The sequence below is a fragment of the Muscardinus avellanarius genome (assembly GCF_963383645.1).
Source record: "Muscardinus avellanarius genome assembly, chromosome: 10".
Lineage (NCBI taxonomy): Eukaryota > Metazoa > Chordata > Mammalia > Rodentia > Gliridae > Muscardinus > Muscardinus avellanarius.
Window position 1 is genome coordinate 97,861,563 of NC_137796.1, and position 23,009 is coordinate 97,884,571.

A 23,009-nucleotide genomic window follows, 5' to 3' on the forward strand; every position below is an offset into this window, starting at 1 on the left:
CCTCCTAAGGCTGGTTGAAATCAGTCCGCTGAGATGACAATATCTACCTACTGAGGTCGAAATAAGAATTAAAAAAAAGTGTGTGCAGGGCACGGTGGCACATTCTACTTGAGAGGCTGAGATAGGAGGATTTCGAGTTTGATGCCAGTCTAAGCAATTTAGGGAGACCTTCCGCAATATAGTGAGACCCCGTTGCAAAATAAAAAGTAGAACAGGGCTGGGGGTGTAAATCAGAAGTAGAATAATGCCTCGGGGATCGATCCCCAATAACAAAAGACAGAGAAGGGGAGAGAGAGCGCGGGCGCACAGGAGCGAGCGAGCCGTACCGTATCGGACAGGGCAAGTGCTCTGTAAATGTTAGCTGTATTTGCTAACACTCTGACTCAGCCTCTCCTCCCCCCGCCCCCCGCCAGGCAAATCCCGGTAAGAGCAGGGACCCTGTGGATCCAGTTCACAGCAGCAGGACCGGCGTCTGGCATTTCTAGAATTGAAAACAGACCAAGAGTCCTGCCCCTTCAAGGTTTCCTGGACTGTACTTTCCTCGAAGGCAGACGCCGTGGCCGCCAAGGTCGCCTCCAGTCGGCTCCATTCCTCCTCCCCACCGCGCCGCGGTCAAGACTGCAGAGAGCTGCCGGCGCCGCTCAGAACCCGAACGCCAGGCCGGCCCCGCCCCGTCGCCATGGCAGCGGCCCCGCCCCGCCTCCAGGGCCTGGCCCCCGTCGCCATGGCAGCAGCTCCGCCCCACGCCGGAGATCCCGGCCTCTGATTGGCTGGGCCGCCGACTCCCTCCTCCGGAGTGTGGGCCGCCGCCATTGTGCGGCGCGGGTCCGCTCGCGGGTTGCTGGCCGCGGCCCGGCCCTCGACCTCTCCGCCTCGCTTCTCGCGGTCGGGTTCCCGGAGCCCGGCGGGTCCGGGGCTCCCGGCAGGGCCGGTGCGGGCGCCGGCATGTGGGTGTGGGAGGACCAGGGGGGCCTCCTGGGCCCCTTCTCCTTCCTGCTGGTGCTGCTGCTGGTGCTAACGCGCAGCCCCTTCAATGCCTGCCTGCTCACCGGCAGCCTCTACGTCCTGCTGCGCCTCTTCAGCTTCGAGCCGCTGCCCTCCCGCAGGGCCCTGCAGGTGCTCAGGCCCCGCGACCGCATCTCCGCCATCGCCCACCGCGGCGGCAGCCACGACGCGCCAGAGAACACGCTGGCGGCCATCCGGCAGGTGAGCCCCCCACGCCCGGCGCTCTGGTCCAGAGCACTGGGTGCACCCCGGCCCGGGTCTAGGAGTCCCCCGTCCTCAGGTATTAACAGAATGCAGCGGGTATGGATGTAGACGACTTGCCAGGCGCTGGACGCCGAGGTCACCGCGGGGAGCGAGATCAGAGTCCCGGCTTTCATCGGGCTCACGGCGGGAGCAGGGGGGGGCACGCCACGTACATAAGATGCTGGAAACGGAGCCAGAGTGCGGGGAGGTCCTCGTGCAGTGAGACCGAGAATGACCTGGAGGGAGGATGTGCTCTTTTAGCCAGAGAAGCCCTCTCTGCAGAAGTGACATTTGAACTAAGACCAGAGTTGGGAGGAAGAGCCAGATGTGGGATGGGGTGGGGGTGGGGCGGAGGGCGCTCCAGGGTTAAGATGCAAAGGTCCTGCGGTGGGTGGGAGCGACGTCGGGAGTGTTAAAGGAACCGAAGAGGCAGTTTGTGGTGTGACTTAAAGGAACAGGGTCTCCGTCTGAAAATGAGGTTATTCTGAGTAGAACGCCCTTCTCAGAGGATGTCTTGCTGCCCTCTGAGTTGCCTGGGGCACCTCCTTGGGGCACCTCCTTATCTATCACCTTTATCTCTAGACTCCTATGTTAACTTTCACAGGACCCTGGCAGCCCTGCCCGATTAGGTTTTTGAGAATCTTGACAGCTCCCAGCTCTTGGCAGTCTCCAGACTTCATAATAATAACAGCTTGTGTAGTAAGAGAATTCTGAGGATTTGGCATTTTTGCATCTGGGTAAATACAGTTGGCGCTCATATTTATGGGTTTTATGCCCCAGTATTTCACCAGCTATGGACAAAAAAAAAATTTTTTTTATTGCACGTTTTGTGAACATAGACTTGGAAATCCTTTAGCTGTTTCTAGGGGTACCTAGATCCATCCCATAGATATCAGGGGACAGCTATGTGTTTGGTGTTCTCGTTTCTTTAAGACTATTTTAACATTGAAGAAGTAGGAACCCTGCGACTCAGACACAGATCCTTCTAGAATTCCGCCTTCCGATTCCAAGCCCCAGTGCTCTTTGTCGTAGATTAGATTATTTTTCAGGATGAACAGACATGAACTTCCTGTCCTTTGGTAGTTCAGCTAGACAGATAGTACTTTGTAATGAGCAAGTTACTCGGGCTCCCTGTGTTCCCTCAGGGTCATGACTTCGGGGCAGTAAGGAGCGCATCCAGGCAGGGCACTGTGCCCATGCCTGCCACGCCATACTAGGGAGGCTGAGACAAGAGCATCGCAGGTTCAGTGGCAGTATGCTAATGTAGTGAGTGTGTGTGTGTGTGTGTGTGTGTGTGTGTGTGTGTGTGTTGTGCTGGGGATTGAACCCAGGGGCATTCTACCTTCGAGCTGTACCCTCAGCCCATTTTTTTATTTGGAGACAGGGTCTCACTAAGTGGCGTAGGCTGTCCGGAAACCTGTCATCCTCCTGTCTCTTCCTCCCAAGTACCAGGATTACAGATGTGTACCACCATGCCCAGCTGAGACTCTGTTTCACAATAAAAAGGGCTGAGGGCATAGCTCAGAGGTTAAACACTCCTGGGTTCAATTCCTTTCAATTCCCAGTAACACACACACACACACACACACACACACACACACACACACACACACACACGAGAACCCTGCTACATCTGAGACTAAGGTCTCAACCCTGACCTCAGTTTCTCCGTCTGTAAGGTGGGAGTAATAGTGGTGTCAACCAAATAGATCGGTGAGGATTTAGTGAGCTCACCCACATAGAGCAAGGCCAAGTGAGGCCTCTCCTGATATGTTACTTATACCAGGAACACAAAGCTGGCCTTATTCTTTCAAATCATCTAAGAGCAAAGGTGGAAAATTTAAGTCTGAAAGAGACCAGGCGGACCTTGGACTTAGTGGAAGGGGCCTGAGGTTTTGTGTGTGATCCAGGTAAGCTTCTCCTAAAGCTTCCCTCCTCTTGGTCTTTTCTTTGTGAGAGCAGCTCTTCCAGCCTCCAGTTTAAAAATAAATCTAAAGATGGAGATAGATGCATAAACTCAAAGGTCAGATGAAGTAACATATACAGGGAGTAATATAAAAAGAAAGATGTTATAGTAAAAGAAAGGCATATAATTGTCATTGGCGTCTATATCAATTTACCTTTACGTCAGTGGCATTAAAGGATATTACAGGAGCCGGGCGTGGTGGGCACGCTTGTGATCCCAGCATTCAGGAGGATGAGACCGGAGGACTGCAGTTTGTGGACAGCCTCAGCTACTTAGGCCCTCTGCAACTCACTGAGGCCCTGTTTCAAAATCAAGAATAAAAAATTGGGCAGGGAGTGTAGCTTGGAGGTCAAATGCCTCTGGGTTCCATCCTCAGACCTGCAAAAAAAAAAAAGGATATTCCAATGTCCAATGTTGATTGAGCCAGAAGGCATTCATAAATGTTTACTGATGATTGTAATGTTTTGGCCAGGAACATGTTTAACTGTATATAAATCACATTAAATAAATAAGGATGCATGTATGTGCAATATACATACATATGCAGTGTTTCATATCCTGTTATGTTGTAAGGAATTGTAGCTAAATTCTATTCATGTCTTATTTGTTTACGATGAGCACATCTTTATGTAATGGGATAATGATAAGACACATTGTGCCATTCCTGGTCTTAGGAGGAAATACTTGGTAATTCAGCCTGTTAGCACTGAGTAGGCGCACACCTATGATCCTAGTACTTTAGAGCCTGAGTCAGAAGGATCTCAGGATTGAGGCCAGCCTCAGCAATTTGTGAGATCCCGTTTAAAAATAAAAAATAAAAATGGCCGGGGTTATAGTTTGGAGGTAGAATGCCCCTGGGTTCAGTCTTCAGCTCTTTAGAATATAAAATCATTATCAATGAACTTGTTAGCTGTAGCAATATTTAGCTACCAAACAAGGCTGTCTTCTCTCTTGATTTCAAAAGAAAAATATAGTTTCTTTCCACCAAAGTTTGGTTTTGTCCTTTATTTCTTTGCACATTGGCAGCTCATAATTTATATTTTCTTTCTTTTTTGTATCAAGGATTGAACCCAGGAGCATTCTACACCAGCTTTTTTCTTTCTTTCTTTCTTTCTTTTTTTTTTTTTTTTTTCTTCTCTTTTTGGTGATACTGGGGGTGGAACCCAGGGGCTTTTCTACCACTGGGCTATACTCCCACACCCATTTTATACTTTATTTGGAAACAGAGTCTCACTAAGTTGCTGAGAGCCTCACTAAGTATCTGAAGCTGGCTTTGAACCTGTGAGATCCTCCTGTCTCAGCCTCCCAAGCGCTGGGATTACAAGCCTGTGCCACCACGCCCAGCTCACCCCAGCCCTTTCTGCTTTTTATTTTGAAATAGCTTCTGACTAAGTTACTGCTTGCTGCCCTCAAACCTGCAATTCTCCCCTCTCGGCCTCCCATGTACTGGGGTTATAGGCTGGTGCCACCACGCCCAGTTTATAGCTTAAATTCCTAATCATTTTGCTATGTGAAGAGTCAGCTGCTCTGGCAGTGATCGAGCTTCTAGTAGGTTATAAAATGGATATAGAAGGAAAAACTTAATAAATGTGAAATGAATGTATTCTACAAAACAGATATACTATTAAAAATCACTGTCAAAGGAATAAATTACACCAACAGTTAATTCTCTACACAGAGTGTAGAGGGGCCAGAGTGCAGTTTTAAGCCTGTAAATACAAATAAAATAAAATTATATATATATTATATATATATTTATACCCCCACCCCCGGCACTGGGGATGTAACCCTAGGGGCATTCTACCTCTGACTTACACCCTCAGCCCTCTTTTTATTCTTTATTTTTAAACAGGGTCTTACTGAGTAGCCGAGGCTATCCATGAACCTGGATCCTCCTGTCTCAGCCTCCTGAATGCTGGGATTACAAGCGTGGGCCACCATACCTGGCCCTAAATCAGTTTTTATTCTATCTTTATTAAAAACCCTCTTGTGAGCCAGGTGTGGCGGCGCACGCTTGTAATCCCCACGCTTGGGAGGCAGAGACAGGAGGATCGCGCAGGTTCGAAGCCAGTCGCACGCGTTGGCTTAGGAGACCCTGTTTCCAAATAAAAATGTAAAAACAGGTCTGGGAGTGTAGCCCGGAGGTAGAAGGGCTTCCAGGAACCCCAGTACCACCAACAAAACAAAACAAAAAAACCCTCTTGTGATTTCCTTTTGCAATTAGATAAAATCCAAACTCCTTCCTTTCTTCCTTCCTTCCTTCTTTCCTTCCTTTTTTCTTTTTTTTCTTCCTGTCTTTTTTTCCCTTCAATTCTGGGAATCAAATCTGGAGCCCTATTCACGCTAGGCTAGTGTTCTACCACTCTGCTGACCCCAGCCCCAAACTTCTTTCTAGCTTATAACTTTCTCAAAGCCTCTGCTCTTTCTGGGTATTCGTTAGGTTGCTTTTAACATCATATAATAGAAAATTCAACTTCAGAGATCTTAGTCAGGGGACTTGTCATATAGGCAAGAGGTGTGTGGGAGGGGTGGCTTGGCAGGATGATAAATACAGCTGTTCAGGCTGTGATCGCTGAGGACCTGGTTCTCCTGACCTGACCCTGTTTCAAAATAAAGAGTAACAAGCTGGGCGTGGTGGCACACGCTTGTAATCCTAGCATTCGGGAGGCTGAGACTGGAGGATCGCGGTTTGAGGACAGCCTCAGCTACTTAGTGAGGCCTTCCGCAACTTAGTGAGACCCTGTTTCAAAATAAAGAATAAAAAATAGGGCAGGGGTTGTAGCTCAGATGCCCCTGGATTTCATCCCCAGACCTGCAAAAATAAATAAATAAATAAATAAATAAATAAATAAATAAATAAATAAAAAATACCGCAGGGTGTGTACTTCGGAGGTAGTATGCCCCTGGGTTCAATCTCTAGCACCACGCACATAAAAAAAGAATATTCATAACAGCAATATTCATAATCGCCTGAGTGGAAAAAACACAAAGTTTCAGGGATGGATATTTAAAAGATACTTTTCAGTGAAACATTTTAAAAGCCCTTTAAATATTATGAGCTTGTTAAAACAAACATGCTTTTTACAGCTTTATAGCAGAATTTATATACAATAAAAGATTCACTGTGGGGGGGTCCTGGGGGCTTTCCTGCCTCCGGGCAGTACTCCCAGACAGACGTATTTTATACTTTATTAGGAAACAGGGTCTCACTAAGTTGCTGAGAGCCTCGCTAAGTAGCAGAGGCTGGCTTCGAACCTGTGAGATCCTCCTGTCTCAGCCTCCCAAGTGCTGGGATTACAAGCGGTGCACCACCACGCCCGGGTAACATTGTAAAACCTTTTAACCAATATAGATATAAGCATTATTATAATGACTTTCACAGGGATTGTTTTCCTAATCATAATAGGTTTTTTATTCTTTTCTTTTTTCTTTTTTGCGGTATTGGGGATTGAACCCAGGGACATTCTACCTCCAAGCTATACTAGCCCTGTTTTTTAATTCTTTTTTTTTTTTTTTTTGGTGATATTGGGGTTCCTGGAAGCCCTCTACCTCCAGGCCACATTCCCAGACCTATTTTTATATTTTTATTTGGAAATAGGGTCTCTTAAGCCAGAGCAAGCGGCTGGCTTCGAACCTGCGTGATCCTCTTGTCTCCGCCTCTCAAGCACGGGGATTACAAGTGTGAGCCACCACGCCTGGCTTAATTCTTTATTTTGAAACAAGATCTCACTAAGTTGCAGAGGGCCTCACTAAGTATCTGAGGCTGGCTTTGAGCCTGGAATCCTCCTGTCTTAGCCTCCCAAGTATTAGGGTTGCAGGAGTGTGCCACCACAACCCGCCATATCGCTTTTATGGAATGGAATGCCAGCTCTGAGCCAAGCTTGTTATCCTCATCGGTAAAGTGGAAAATTACAAGTACTTGTCATTGCGCTGTGAGGATCAAAGGCGTTTTCACATTCAGAGCACTTAGACAGTGGCCGGCAAGTAGAAAAGGCCTGATAAATAATAACTGTGTTTATCATTCTTTTTTTCTTTAACAACTTAGTCTTTTACATCTTCATTCGGATGAGGCTTCCAATGAAGCCTACATTGGGTAATATGTCTCAAATTTAACGTTCTAATGATCTTTTCACCTTTTAATTTATTATTTTTTATTAGTTTTGGGGTGCTGGGGATCAGACTTGGGCGTTGCGTGTGTCAGGCAAGTGCTTTCTGTTGGAGCTCTCTGGCCCCCATGCTGAGGCCACCGTCTCGGACCAGCTTGGCTCTTCACATCGGACATGCCGAGTGGAAACTGGCAGCAAGCAGACAAGCTTCGGAGACAGGACTGTTAAGCAAAGTGGCCTTTGGGGACCTGCTGTTCTCCCAGAGCTGTGTACTTCACCCCTTCCTACACCTCTTGTGATTGTCCTTCCCCAAATCGAACCCATGACTGCCTTTCCTAAACTTAACTCCTGACTGCCCTGCCATTTTGTTAAAAACATTCTCCAAGCTGGGCTTGTAATCCCCGCGCTTGGGAGGTGGAGACAGGAGGATCGCTGGTTTGGAACCAGCCTCGCTGGCTTAAGAGACCCTGTTTCCAAGTAAAAATATAAAATAGGTCTGGGAGTGTAGCCCAGATGTAGAAGGGTTCCATCCCCAGTACCACCAAAACACACACACACACACACACACACACACACACACACACACACACAAGGATGCTGGTTGAAGGAGAAGCAGATACTTTTTCAGCTTTCTCCCCAGCCATCTCTTATTTCTTTAACAATAATAATCCCTAAAATAATCATTTCTAACTCTGAGTTATTTCATGCCAGAGACTTCTAAGGGCAGCTGCTTTCTGTGACAGTGTCGGGCGTAACACTTCACCACTGAGCTGCACACCCGCCCCAATCCTCAAATCCTCTTTGGAGATAAATTCCAATTTGCCTAATTAAGCTACCAACTTCTTAGCCAGTCATCAGTGCCGTGGACGTAAACAAAATGCTGTGCCCGTAGAAGCAGACTTGGTGCTCCCTTATCAGGATGACCAGCCCACAGAAACCTGACTCATCTTGTTTATGTAAAAGTAGTGAACTATCTGGCTAATAACACCCGCGCAGGGGAATCGGTTACTGAGCCACCAGAGTGCAGGTAAACAGTGGAATGGGTCTAAGTACTTGGAGCCATTGATGGCCCGTATAGTTGAAAGTATCCAGAGAAAACATGTATGTCAAGTCTCCCCACTGTGAGGGTGGGAGGAGTGGGGACTGAAGAGCTTAGGACTCCAGGGCTGAAGGCGTTAAGGCAGGTTAACCTCCGTGAGAGTGAAGCAGAGCCGGTCTGCTGATGGGAGGGGAGGACACGAATCAGCAAGATCAGCCGTCTCCTTCTGCAGCCCAGCTGGTCTTCTGGGGTGTTTCATACAAATCGAGGTCCCTGACCACTGGCCGCTAATGTCACTCATGTTCTGTTAAGGCAGCTAAGAATGGCGCCGCTGGCGTGGAGCTGGACATTGAGTTTACTTCTGACGGGGTGCCCGTCTTAATGCACGATAACACCGTAGATCGGACGACGGATGGGACTGGCCGGCTGTGTGATTTGACGTTTGAACAGATTAGGAAGCTCAACCCTGCAGCAAACCACAGACTCAGGTAAGTGACTTCTGGGCACTTAAACTTCTGGCTTCCCCCCGGAGACCACAGACGGACCCTGGCACTGCCCGATTACGTCTTCTGCTCCAGGAGAGTTGGTTTGTTTTGAACTGTGTTCTGGTTTCCCAAGTAATGAGCAGGCACCAAGGACAGTAGAAATATGGCCTGGGTATTTTTATTCTTTCTCCCTGAGGCCAAATTTGGCCTTGGAGTTATTCTCCAGATAATATTCTTTTTTTTTTTTTTTGTCACTAACAACAGTTTGTATTGTTCACATCATAGGATCCTGAGGCTGCAAGCCATTGCTTCCCCGCCTTCTCACCTGCAGGCGTACCAAGGAGCCAGCTGTGCTTTCTTTACAGTTTTCCAAGTGATGCTCTCACCTTTAACCTGCCCCCCCCCCGCCTTTTGGCATATATGTTTAATTTTATTAGATGATGCCAGTTTTCTTAAATGATTACTTCCATTTCCACGAATAGAATGAGAGTCACTGCTCCGCATTCTTGCCATCTTGCCAACACCCTGGCATTGCCCATCTTTTGATTTTAGCCGCTGGCGTGTGGTCGCATTGTGGGGTTTGCTGGTTTGTTTTATACAGAGGATCGAACCCAGAACCATTCTACCTCTGAGCTACCCGAGCCCTTTATTAAACAGGGTCTCCTGTCGGTTTGGAAATAGGGTCCCCCTGGGTTGCTTAGAGTCTCACTAAGTGGCTGAGTCCGGTCTCGAACCTGTGTGGTTCTCCTGACTCAGCCTCCCGAGCACTGGGGTCACAGGTGTGCGCCGCCACGCGCCCGCGCTGTGGTTCTGATTGCGTTTACATGGCGAGCAGTAATGCTCATCACATCTCCGTGCTTACCGCTCATTCGGAAATTCTCTCGTGTGAAACACCGCACGAGCCTTTGGTGCATTTTTAGCAACCCTTCACTTCCTGTGACTGGCTAATCCTGCAGCACGGGTTCTCCAGGTCCTTCCATTTTCCTGCAGATGACGCGGTTTAGTTCTTCTTTATTGCCGGGTAGGATTCCATTCTGTGGATATCCCATAATTTTGTAATCATCCATCTGTCGATGGACACCTAGGTTGGCCGAAAGAGACTGTCCAGTAGAACTTTCTGCAACAGTGGACGTATTCTCTATCTGCATTGTCCAGCAGTCACGACCAGTGAACACTGACAAGTAGCTCATATACAATTGAGGAGCTGCTGGGGGTTTTTGTTTTTGTTTTTTGGGTGTTTTTTTCTTTGCATTTTTGGTTTTGGTTTTTGCAGGTCTGGGGATGGAACCCAGGGGCATTTGACCCCTGAGCTCCACCCTGCCCTATTTTTTAATTCTTTATTTTGAAACTGGGTCTCACTGAATTGCAAAGGGCCTCACTAAGTAGCTGAGGCTGTCCGCGAACCGTGATCCTCCGGTCTCAGCCTCCCCGATGCTGGGATTATAAGCAGGTGCCACCACGCCCGGCTGAGGAGCTGAATTTTTAAGTCTAAATTTAAACTTAAGTAACCATAGGTGGTTACCATATAGATCTAAACTAATCCTGCTCTTAGAGATAATTCCCAGACTTACACGAGGGCAAATAACCGGTTCTTAAAGAAGTTGACAGGCTTTCCTGTGGGCCAGAAGTGTGGTTGGATAGATTAGTAGGAAGCAGTGGCAATTTTATTTATTTTTACTCTCCAGGAAAGAATTCCAGAAAGTGAAATCACATTTCTAAGCTTAAGAGTCCTTTTATTGCTACGCACAGAATAGGTGCTTGATTTGTTGTGAGTTACTTTTTTTTTTAATTGTAAACTGGTAAATTTTGTGCTTATTTTCAAGGCTTGCTTACATATACATTTTGGTGGTATTGGGGATGGAACCCAGGGGCTTTCTTCCTTTAAGCTACACTCCCAGACCTATTTTATATTTTATTCGAAACAGAGTCTCACTGAGTTGCTGAGAGCCTCACTAAGTAGCTGAGGCCGGCTTTGAACCTGCGCGATCCTCTTGTCTCAGACTCCCAAATACTGAGATTACAAGTCCAATCCACTGCGCCCGACCATATACATTTAAAAAAAAAAAAACTTGAAAAATTAAAGGGCCTGGTGTGTGTGTGTGTGTGTGTGTGTGTGTGTGTGTGTGTGAAGTTTATATAATCTGCATCTACCATCCCAGGCTGGTTTTGGTTGCCCCCCCACCCTGTGTCTCAACCTTATAAAGTACAAAGTTCTTTCAGAAGTCTGACTTAATTCTTTCCTTGTACAGTTTCTGAATTATGTATATTAGAGCTAGTTCTATAAGATTTCACAAAAAAATGGTTTTATGACCAAATCAAACTACTACCATAGTGTGTGTGTGTGTGTGTGTGTGTGTGTGTGTGTGTGTGTGTGTGTGTATCCTGGGGCATTCTACCCCTGAGCTATACCCCCAGCCCTATTTTATTTTTATTTTTAAATAGGGTCTCTCTCCACTGATGAGAGTCTCCCTGCTGGCTGAGGCTAACCTGGAACCTGGCATCCCCCTGTATTAGCCTCCCAAGTTTTAGGATCATAGGTGTGCACCACCACACTCGGCTTCAATACTATTCTTTGATTACTTCTTTGGGAGATCAACCACATCAATCTATTTATTTATTTTTATTTATTTATTTATTTTGCAAGTCTGGAGATGGAATCCAGGGGCATTCAACCCCTGCCCTATTTTTTATTCTTTTTTTTTTTTTTTTAAACAGGGTCTCACTAAGTTATGGCGGGCCTCACTAAGTATCTGAGGCTGTCTGTGAACTGCGATCCTCCAGTCTCAGCTCCTGAATGCTGGGATTACAAGCTTGTGCCACCACTCCTGGCTCAATTCTTAACCTAAAACTTAACATGTCTCAAACTTACATGACCACAGAACCCACATCTTTCCCCCCATTAATAGTTATATGCCTCCTTAGAATTGATATACAGAGAAATACACTTTGAAAGGTGGTTATTTGAATAGCTTTTCTCCTTGTAATAGTGGAGAACGTGTGCTCACTGTTTTGTATGTGATACTGATTTTCTGGGTGGTGAGCAAATACTCAATATTCAAAGAGAACATAAGGACCACAGGTTCGAGGACAGCCTCAGCAAGTAGTGAGACTCATCAACCTAGAGAGACCTTATTTCAAAATAAAAATAAAATAGAATTGGAGGTGTAGCTTGGTGGTGGAGTGCCCCTGCGTTCTATCCCCAGTACCACGTTAAAAAAACAAAGTTAACACTTAACGCAAAAAACTTTCTTAGGGTCAGCCTCACCCTTAAATAATGTTTAAGAAGGTTCCAGACCAGAGTGAAGGTGCTGCTTTATCTTTCATACACCAGTCTTTGTTCTACGATGTGACGTGGTACTTTTTATGGTTGAACTCCAGATGAAGCCATGGGCTTGTGTTTAGACCATCCTGCAGAAAAAGCAAGACTTTTTTCTAGAATTATGCCCAGTGTTGTGAGGTGCTGGTTCTCAGGGGGCCCTGGTGGAAACCAAGACTGGCCAAAGGGGCAGTAAACCATATCTCCCATCCTCCTCTCCATGAAGTAGGCATTGATCAGAATGGCTGGCAGAATTACAATAAAACTTAAATTCGCTATATCCTTTCTTTAAAACATGGTCTTACAGTTGAATTAACGCAAATTCAGTCATGTAGAGTGAAAAGAAGAGCCAGTTTCTTACTTATCTGATACTTAATTTTCAATTTTTTTAACATCAGAAAATTCTATATTAAAAAATTACTTATTTTAAGCCAGGTGTGGTGGTGCATGCCTATAATCCCAGTTTTTAGGAGGCTGGGACAAAAGGATCACAAGTTTGAGGCTAGCCTCATAGAAACTTAGAGAGACCCTGCTTCAAAATAGAAAATAAAAGGATTGGGGGTGTAGCTCAAAAGTGGAATGTGTGTGTGTGGTGGTGCCCGGTCGTAATCCCAGTACTTGGGGAGCTGAGACAGGAGGATCACAGGTTCCTGGCCAGTCTCAGCTACTCAGTGAGACCCTGTTTCAAAATAAAGGAAAAAAAATAGTGCTGGGGGTATAGCTCAGAGGTAGAATGCTTCTGGGTTCAACCCTCACTACCAAATAGAAAGAAAGGAAATTACTTATTTTAAACAGTTAAACTTAAAAGAATGCCCAACAAATATGCTAATGTATTTATGTATTTTCAGAACTTTTTCCTGCATGGGTTTCTAGTAGGGAAATTAACTTAAGCCTGTGAATTCTCCCAAAGCAGGATTTTTCTCTGCTCCTTGAAGAGTTGGGTCAGTAATTCTGTTACTAATTCAGTGGAAATTCAGTGATTTTCTAAAAATCAAATTCTTTTTATTGCTAGGTGTGGTGGTGCACGCTTAGAAACCCAGTACTTGGAAGCGGAGACGGGATTGCAGGTTCATGGCCAGCCTCGGCTACTTAGTGAGGCTCTCCAAAACTTAGCGAGACCCCGTTTCAAAATAAAGAATGAAAAATAGGACTAGGGGTACAGCTTAGAGGAAGATGCCCCTGGGTTCAATTCCCAGTATCCCCCGCACATGCGCACACTCATCATTTTTACTGTGGCTGCTGCTCTTTGGTCGAGAATAGCCTTAGTTTGTTTAAGTACTTGTTGTAAGTTATCCTTAGACTTGGATATGATTGAGGAAAGGAAGTTATGAAAAAAACTCTACTCTTTTTTTTGTGTGTGTGTGGTACTGGGGATGGAACTCAGGGGCCCTCTGCCTCTGAGCTACACCCTCAGCCCTATTTTTTTTTTTTTTTTTTTTTTTGGCGGTACTGGGGAAGCCCTTCTACCTCCGGGCTACACTCCCAGACCTATTCTATATTTCTATTTGGAAACAGGGACTCTTAAGCCAGCGCAGCTGGCTTCGAACCTGCGCGATCCTCCTGTCTCCGCCTCCCAAGCGCGGGGATTACAAGCGTGCGCCACCACGCCCGGCTCAGCCCTATTTTTTATTCTTTAATTTGAGACAGGGTCTCACTGAGTTGCAAAAGGGCCTCACTAAGTAGCTGAGGCTGTTCTCAAACCGCAATCCTCCTGTCTCAGCCTCCCGAATGCTGGGATTTCCAAGTGTGCCCCACCACGCCCGGCTCACTCTCCACTTTTGTGCAGAAGACATTTGCAGAATGTCTGAGCCGGGTGCGGTGGCACTGGCTTGTAATCCTGGTTCTTGAGAAGCTGAGACAGGAGGATCTAGGTTCCAGGCCAGACTCGCAAGTTAGCAAGACCCTGTTTCAAAACAAAATAAAAAGCATGGGGGTGGTGTGGTTCGAGGGAAAATGTACCTGGGTTCTACCCTCAGTACTACACACCAAAAAAAAAAAAATGTCTGTTATAGTAAACATTTCTTTCTTCTTCCTACAACACGCCATTCCTTTTCCTCTCTCATAGGAATGATTTTCCTGATGAAAAGATTCCTACCTTGAAGGAAGCCATCGCGGAATGCCTGAACCACAACCTCACGATCTTCTTTGATGTCAAAGGCCATGCAAATATGGTACAGTTTACGCCCTGGACTTCACTTTGTTAAAAAGGCATCTTCTCTAGTTACTAGCCATTTCCAAAATTAACTGTGCATCTTGTTATTTCTTCCTCTTCTTCCTATTTTTATAAATTATATTTGCCTAATGAAAGTATACAGTGCAAAAATTCACATCTTTAAGGAAGCAGTCAATTACGGAACTGTTTAAATGATGGATCCTTTTAAGAACTCTTGATCATTTACAGCCAGCACAAAAATAGAAGAGTCAAGTTTCTTTTATTTACATTTTCAAAAGAAGCCAGGCATGGTGGCGCACGCTTGTAATCCCAGCATTGGGGAGGCTGAGACAAGAGAATCGCGGTTCGCGGACAGCCTCAGCTACTTTTGAGGCCCTTTGCAACTCAGTGAGACCCTGTTTCAAAATAAAGAATAAAAAATAGGGTAAGATTCTTAAGAGCCAAGCATGGTGGCGCACGCTTGTAATCTCAGCTTTTGGGAGGCTGAGACAGTAGGATGGTGGTTCGCGGACAGCCTCAGCTACTTAGTGAGGCCCTCCACAACTTAGTGAGACCCTGTTTCAAAAATAAAGAATAAAAAAATAGGGCAGGGAGTGTAGCTCGGAGGTTGAATGCCCCTGGATTCCAGCCTCAGTACTACAAAAAAAAAAAAAAAGATTCTTGCCGGGCGTGGTGGCGCACGCTTGTCATCCCCGCGCTTGGGAGGCAGAGACAGGAGGATCGCGCAGGTTCGAAGCCAGCCATGCGCACTGGCTTAGGAGACCCTGTTTCCAAATAAAAATATAAAATAGGTCTGGGAGTGTAGCCCAGAGGTAGAAGGGCTTCCAGGAACCCCAGTACCACCAAAAAAAAAAAAAAAAAAACCCCATAAAATAAGGCAAGGGGTATAACTCAGAATGCCTCTGGGCTCAATCCTCAGTACCACAAAAGTGAGAGAGAGGGAGAGGGAGAGAATTCCTGATGCACATGTCGGAGTACACCCGTAATCCTAGTCCATGAGAGGCAGACACAGGAGGATCACAGGTTCAAGGCCAGCCTCAGCAGTTTAGCAAGAACCTCTGCAACTTAGTGAGGCCCTTTTTAAAATAAATAATAATAATAAAATATTTTTTAAAAATAAAATATTTTTTTAAATATTAAAAAAAAAATAAAGTAGTTCAGAGGTAGAATGTCTTGGGTTCAGTCCTCAGGACCACAAATAAAAGAGCGGGAGGGAGAGAGGGAGAGAGAGGAACTGGCTTTGAGCTAGAGCAGGGTGTGTGTCTTTTATGTACATGTGTGTCTCTGTATGATTTCTATCCATTGTGTACAATTTTGTCATTCAGTGATTTGAGTAGTTATACCGATTTCAGAAACTGACCACCGTTTCTTAAAATTCAACATTCCTAAGTAGTATTTTCTTTTAAATAATAGAACAGATCTTTTTACTCATAAAAATCTATAGTAGTGAAAATCAGTGGGAAAATGTGGTGCCAGTTTTCTTTGTTCTCTTATAATCAGCTTTTCAAGTACAAAAGCTTTTCCCCCATGAGGACAACTTGAGTATTTTTCTCTTAGCAATATTTATAACTAATAATGGTCATCCGCAGGTAGAAAATTCTGATGAGGCCAAGTTTTAAAAGTAATTCAAAGAAATAGTTTAAACCAAATATTAAAACCTGGATTATGAGCATAATTATATACTCTCGTGTTATTACAGTAAATTCTCATTTATGCAGAGAAAGGAGCATGGTAACTAATAAATGACTCTGTTGAGCTGAAGGCTGTCTGTATCTTAAGTTTTCCAGTTGGTCTGCATCGGTGTCCACTCAAATACTATTGAAAATATGGGTTCTTGGCCATGGTATCTCCAAAAGGGATTCGGAAAATATCTAGTATGGGGTCAAGAAACACTTATTTTTTAGTCCTGGGGTCTGAACCAGAGCCTTGCACTTGCTAAGCAATGCATTCTACTGCTGAGCTCACCCCCAACCCCAGAACATGTGTTTTTAAGAGCACCTCAGCTTTCGTTGATGATGTCCATGTTTGTAAAACCTGATAGGTCCTACATTTCACCCAGAGTGGATTGACCTTCACGCACTTTTAGAATAAAAGGAAAAATAAGTAAAAGAATAAGACAGAAGCTGTTTGAGTTTTGGGATGGGTGCTCATGAAGTCTGCCAAGACTGGTGAGAACACGGTGCTCGAGCCCTGAGATGCTGGTGCAGGGGCGTGAGCAAAACTCTCGGAGCCTCAGAGCTCAGTCACGGCGCGGTGCAGCGACCCTGACCGGCACAGCAGCCTCGGCCCTGGCCAGCTAGGTTCTGACTCCTTGAGGACAAAATAGGAGTGATAAAAGAGACCCCATAAGCCGGGTGCACACAGCCTGTACATGGGCGGCCACGACAGGAGGATCACAGGTTCAAGGCCAGCCTCAGCAATTTAGCAAGACCCTCAGCCACTTAGACCCTGTCTCAAAATAAAAAATCAAAAGAGCCTAGTGTAATTCTTGATAGGATGCTCCTGTGTTCCCTTCCAGTAAGAAAGAAACAAACACAGGAACAAACCACATATGGGACAGTTGTGAGAATCAAATGAACGGGGGTGAAGAGTTACCCGTGCATGTGTGAGTTCAAATAGTAAAAAGCCTTTGCTTCTGTAGCGGTGCTCAGTCACGGTAGGAAAGGAGAGGCACGCTGCAGATATTTCTACGGGAGGCGTCTTCTTATTTTGCTTATATTCCATTCTGGGTATGTGGCACGTTCCAGAAATTAGCAGCATCTCGAGAGTTCGGTGCAGCAGCTCTGCAGCCCACATAATGCGTGGTGAACCCTTGCCAGCCGGGAGTTACAAAATGCCAGCATTCAAGCCCTATCGTTTCTTCCCAATTTACTAGCTGGACTCATACAAAAAGAAGCCTGTGTGCTTTGGGGAAGGACTGGGCCAGTTCCATCTCTCCCCAGGCCCCTTCGGCCCATTGCTTCTCCCTCTGCTTGGTGATGGGACGGATGCTCTCAGCCCTGACTAAGCAGGTGTGCCTTCTGCACTTCCCAGGCTGGTCGGCTCAGGCTTCTCCTAGGAAAAGTAGAGGAGGATTGGTTGTGGGCATAAAAAGCTAGCCCTAGTGGCTAAACCAGGGTATAAGGAAAGCTTTTGAAGATTTCGCCTCCAGCCTCCTTTGGCTTACCGCCCGCTGCCTTCCAAGCATGACACAAGGGGTGCGCCTCTCAGCACGATGAGGAGGCCTGAGTCCACTGGCTAGTTTCCTGTTTGCTGCTGATAGGAGTTTAAAATGTATCCCAGCCAAGAGTGATAGCACACACCTGTAATACTAGTACTTGGAAGGCTGAGATCGGAGAATCACGGGTTCAAGGACAGCCTCAGCGGTTTAGCAAGATTTTCAGCAATCTAGTGAGATCTTCTTTCAAAACAAAAAATAAAAAAAGCTGGGGCCGGGCGTGGTGGCGCAGGCTTGTAATCCCCACGCTTGGGAGGCGGAGACAGGAGGATCGCTGGTTTGAAGCCAGCCTCGCTGCCTTAAGAGACCCTGTTTCCAAATAAAAAAATATAAAATAGGTCTGGGAGTGTAGCCCGGAGGTAGAAGGACTTCTAGGAACCCCAGCACCATCAGGGAAAAAAAAAAAAAAGCTGGGGATATACCTCGGAAGTAGAACAACCCTTACCCTTGGTTCAATCTGCAATACCACTGAAAATAAAATGTGTCCAGTGCATACTTTCAGCAGCACCATGTGCAATATTAGTAAACTTCTGATTTAGTCACTAGGGCTATGCTTGACATAGCATGGTTATTGGCTGGGACTATCACATCTTAATAAGTTCTAAACATATGACTCTTTCTATTTACAGGCCACAGGTGCGCTAAAGCAAATGTATATGGAATTCCCACAACTGTACAATAATAGTATTGTCTGCTCATTCTTGCCAGAAGTGATTTATAAGGTAAAATCCAGGATTTTTCTTGTACCTAGTGTTAAGCTAGTTGACGGAGATCCTTGCAGCGGGCTGTGTAAGATTAAGATACACGCGTATTAGATTGACCTGGATGACGGTGACAGTCAACGAGTTCTCCATAGTCAGGCGAGGTGGCATATCAGTCGTCCCAGAACTTGGGAGTCTGAGGCAGGAGGACCACAGGTCCAAGCCTCAGCAGCTTAGCAAGATTATGTTTCAGAATTTTAAAAGGATGGGAGTTGTAGCTTAGAGGTATCCCTAGTACTAAAAAAAAAAAAAAAGTTCTTCATTTAAATGAACAGAAGAAGTCCCAAACGGGGAGTTTTCATATGCCCCATAGAACTCTTAGCCCCTTGTATGGTTTACAGGCTCATTCACATTGCCTTGGTAAACATTCTCAGAACAGAAAAGAGTGTGGTAGCCCCACTTCTCACTAAGTAACGGCAAAGCATAATAAAAGCAACTCTTTTTTTTTTTTTTTTTTTTTTTGTGGTACTGGAGGTGGAACCCAGAGGCTTTCTACCTCCGGACTATACTCCCAGACTTTTTTTATATTTTATTTGAAAACAGGGCCTCACTAAGTTGCTGAAAGCCTCACTAAGTAGCTGAGGCTGGCTTCGAACCCGTGCGATCCTCCTGTTTCAGCCTCCCGAGCGCGGGGATTACGAGCGTGTGCCACCACGCCCGGCTAAAAGCAACTCTTAGTCATGAGGTGTTTAAGTGGGAGTACAGTGGACCCCTGAGCCGTGACCCTGTTTGCCTCCTCCCTACCACCAGCGAACCTCCAGTGGTATGCTGGAGCAAGTCCTAACATCCTGTCCCTAAAAACTACACTATAAACATTCAGAAAGAGAAGTCTTTCTAAAAGCAGAGCTGCGGTGACATTGTCCCATCTAAAAACTAACAGTAAGCCCTTAATGTTGGCGAATATCAATGTAAAAAATTTTCCTTGTCTAGAAATATCATGTTTATTTTTAAACTTTTATTGGTGCATTTTAATTTTACATCATAGTACGATTTCCCTCCACCCGTGCTAGTGAGGTGGGTAATGAGGCCTCAGACATGGATGCGTTTGCCTGCCTTCCTCAGCCCTCCTTTTACCCTCCCGTCTGCCTTACCCCCCCAACCCATACACTGCTCTCAGCCGAGGTCCCTTTTTATTTCTTTTTAAAAAATTGTTCATTCAGCCGGGCGTGGTGGCGCACGCTTGTAATCCCCGTGCTTGGGAGGCAGAGACAGGAGGACTGCGCAGGTTCAAAGCCAGCCGCGCGCGCTGGCTTAGGAGACCCTGTTTCCAAATAAAAATGTAAAAATAGGTCTGGGAGTGTAGCCCGGAGGTAGCAGGGCTTCCAGGAACCCCAGTACCACCAAAAAAAAAAAAAAAAAAAAAAAAAAACAAAAAAAAAACGATCACCTCACCCGAACGCGCACATTGGTTAAATCTAAACTAGTGGGAGGTTTGGGGCTACGGCGTGATAACGACTCTGTGTCGCCGCCTTGCTTTCCAGATGAGGCAAACCGACCAGAACGTAGTGACAGCTTTAACACACCGGCCCTGGAGCCTGAGCCACACCGGCGACGGGAAGCCTCGCTACGACGCCTTCTGGAAGCAGTCCCTGTTCGTGGCGATGGACATCCTGCTCGACTGGAGCTTGCACAACATCCTGTGGCACCTGTGTGGCGTCTCAGCTTTCCTCATGCAGAAGGATTTCATCTCCCCGTAAGTTGGGAGGTTTGATTTTTTTTAATCTTCCCCGACACGTTTCCTGGATGCTTTGTCTGGAAAAGAAGGATGAGGGCGTGGACGGCCTGGGCTGGTTTCCCCCCGCAAAGCCCTCTGAGCCCCGTGAAATCAGAGCACCCCCAGCTTCTTAGGTGGGAAGGGTTGGGGTGTGTTTCACTACCTCAAAACAGGTTCATCAGATACCCTTGGCTTTGAGTGCACTTGAAAGCAAAGCATGCAAGCTGCCGAGACAGGGGCTGCCTTTCCCGTGAGCAGGCCCCCTTTGCAAGGCGACACGGGGTCCAGGGCAGCGCCACAGCGAAGTCGTCCCTATGGTGGCCTCATTTTAGGGTTTTTTTTTTTTTTTTTTTTTTTTTTTTGGTTTTTTGTTTTGGTGGCACTGGGGATGGAACCCAGGGGCCTTCTACCTCCAGGCTACACTCCCAGACCTATTTTATATTTTATTTGGAAACAGGGTCTCTTAAGCCAGCTAATGCTGGCTTTGAACTTGCGTGACCCTCCTGTCTCCGCCTCCCAAGCGCGGGGATGACAAGTGTGCGCCACCTCGCCCGGCCAGGTGACCTCATTTTGGATGTAGCAGCCTTTCCTTCTGCTCCATCTCTTCCAAGGGTCTGTCCATTACCTAAACTGCCGGCAATCTCAGAATCTTTCTTTTGGCAGTTTTAGAGCTGTGTATTTCCTGATCAGCAGTTTAAATTCCATATAATAAGTCAGGCGCGGTGGCTCACGCTTGTAATCCCCTCGCTTGGGAGGCTGAGACAGGAGGATCGCGCAGGTTCGAAGCCAGCCTCAGCTACTTAGTGAGGCTCTCAGCAACTTAGTGAGACCCTGTTTCCAAATAAAATATAAAATGGGTCTGGGAGTATAGCCCGGAGGTAGAAAGCCTCTGGGTTCCACCCCCAGTACCACCAAAAGGAAAAAAAAAAAAAAAAAGCTAAATTCCATATGATATTTCAGGCATGTGTTTATTCAGTTCAGCAAATATAGGTACTATATAAAGAAGCTGATGGCGCAGTAGTGAAGAAACAAAGCCACGGTCTCTGCCCTCATGGGGTTCATGCTCAAGGAGACAGAGATGCTAATCAAATAGAAATTGAAGAAACATAAAACCACAGTTAAGTTGTACACTTAGAACAGCGAGGATGCTTGGTGTGATCTGACCTAGTCCAGGACTCGGGGAAGGCGCAGGGAGACGCAGTGTGACCACAAGAGGTCCGGCTGCTCCCGCCCAAGAGCCAGGCGCTCCACAGGCAGGACGGTAGAAGCAGAGGTTTCATCAGCCACAGGCTGGTGTGTTGGAGGTCGGACGGCCTGTGACCGCCTGGCTGGCACTGCCCAGAGGAGGTTAATAAAGCATCTTTTGTAGGGAACAATCTCAGTCTCAGGCAGGTGGGCACCAGGATAACCCATTAGTCTTTGAAATGGTCAGTTCTGGAACATGGGCTGTGAGCATCCTATCTGTCTTGAGGTCACCAAGCCTTTCTGGGCCTGTGACTCTAAGAAAAGAGTATTTCTCAGGGGCTTGCCTTTGAAGGTCTGTGTGTCTGATTTGCTTTGTGTGTGTGTGTATATATATATATATTGTGTGTGTGTGTGTGTGTGTGTGTGTGTGTGTGTGTGTGTGTGTGTGTGGTACTGGGGTTCCTGGAAGCCCTTCTACCTCCGGGCTACACTCCCAGACCTATTTTTACATTTTTATTTGGAAACAGGGTCTCCTAAGCCAGCGTGCGCGGCTGGCTTCAAACCTGCGCGATCCTCCTGTCTCTGCCTCCCAAGCGCGGGGAATTACAAGCGTGCGCCGCCACGCCCGGCTTGTCTATATATTTTCTTACTGGAGATTGAACCCAGAGGCTTCTACCTCCGAGCTACACCACCCCCAGTCCTTTTTACTTTTTAATTTTGAAACAAAGTCTAAGTTGCTGAAGGTCTCACTAATTTGCAGAAGCTGGTCTCAAACCTGCACTCTCCTATCTCAGCCTCTCAAGTCCTGGGATTGCAGGTGTGCGCTGCCACGCCTGTTTGCTTTATAGTTTTTACAACTACCTTTAAGTGGTGGCTTCTCCATAACCTAGGAACGGGGAGTATACAAGGAAAAGGTCAGTGCGATTTAACTAACTGTGTAGTCGTTAAGATACAGAGCAGAGAGCAGAAGAAAACAAACTCTATAAATTGAAAAGAAGAAAGGGTGCGGCTCCATTAGCTGAGCTATGAAGGGCGAGTGGGAACTCGGGGAGGGGAAAACACAAAGTTGACACAGGACAGGGATGGAGAGAACCCACATCCCGCAGAAAGGAAAGGAGAGCAGGGTGCGGTGGCACACACCTCGCCCCAGTACTTGGGAGGCCGAAGATGCAGGCGTATCACAGGTTCAAGGCCAGTGCGCAACAAACTAGTGAGACTCTTTAAAAACAAAAAAGGCCGGGGCGTAGCTCAGTGGTAGAGTACTCAGTGCAACTCGCAGCGCCATTAAAAAAAGAAAAAGAAGAAAAAAGAACGGGGGAGAGAGGTGTGAGTGAGCCAGAGGTTGGGCTGGGACATGGGAAGGGACACTGTCGGGCCCTCAGGTGTGAAGCTGGACAGCGTGGAGAGGGCCGTGGCGTGCTAGTTTGGGACAGTCCCCCCGTCTGCAGCTAGAGGCCAATTGGAGGCCCCCTAGACACTGTCGAAGCCCGCCGAGCACCATACTTAGTGACCACTGTAGAGTCTAGGGACAGCTGGCCATTATTCTAACGGCATTGGCGTTTCCTTTCTCCAGGGATTATTTGAAGAAGTGGTCAGCTAAAGGAGTCCAGGTTGTTGGCTGGACCGTCAATACCTTTGACGAAAAAAGGTACTACGAATCCCATCTGCATTCCAGCTACATCACCGACAGCTTGTTGGAAGACTGCGAGCCTCATTTCTAACTCGGACCGGGGAGGAAGCACAGGTTCAGAAACTGCCTGTTGGCCTCATGCGGGATGCCCGCACCCTCCGTGCGAGGC

At 46.6% G+C, this 23,009-nt stretch overlaps 1 protein-coding gene across 2 annotated transcripts; it reads left to right on the forward strand.

The window, feature by feature from the left end:
• Nucleotides 1-945: 945 nt before the first annotated feature.
• GDE1 (glycerophosphodiester phosphodiesterase 1) lies at nt 946-22,931 on the forward strand (the record flags this gene model as incomplete). 2 transcript variants are annotated; one of them, XM_080702570.1, is made up of 6 exons in its annotated part: nt 946-1,206; nt 8,672-8,847; nt 14,226-14,331; nt 18,180-18,272; nt 19,793-20,004; nt 22,784-22,931. In XM_080702570.1, 6 exons carry the CDS (start codon nt 946-948, stop codon nt 22,929-22,931), a joined length of 996 nt encoding a protein of 331 aa, XP_080558696.1. The 2 variants fall into 2 exon arrangements, with proteins under 2 accessions (XP_080558696.1, XP_080558697.1); XM_080702571.1 differs by lacking the exon at nt 18,180-18,272.
• Between the last annotated feature and the right edge of the window lie 78 nt (nt 22,932-23,009).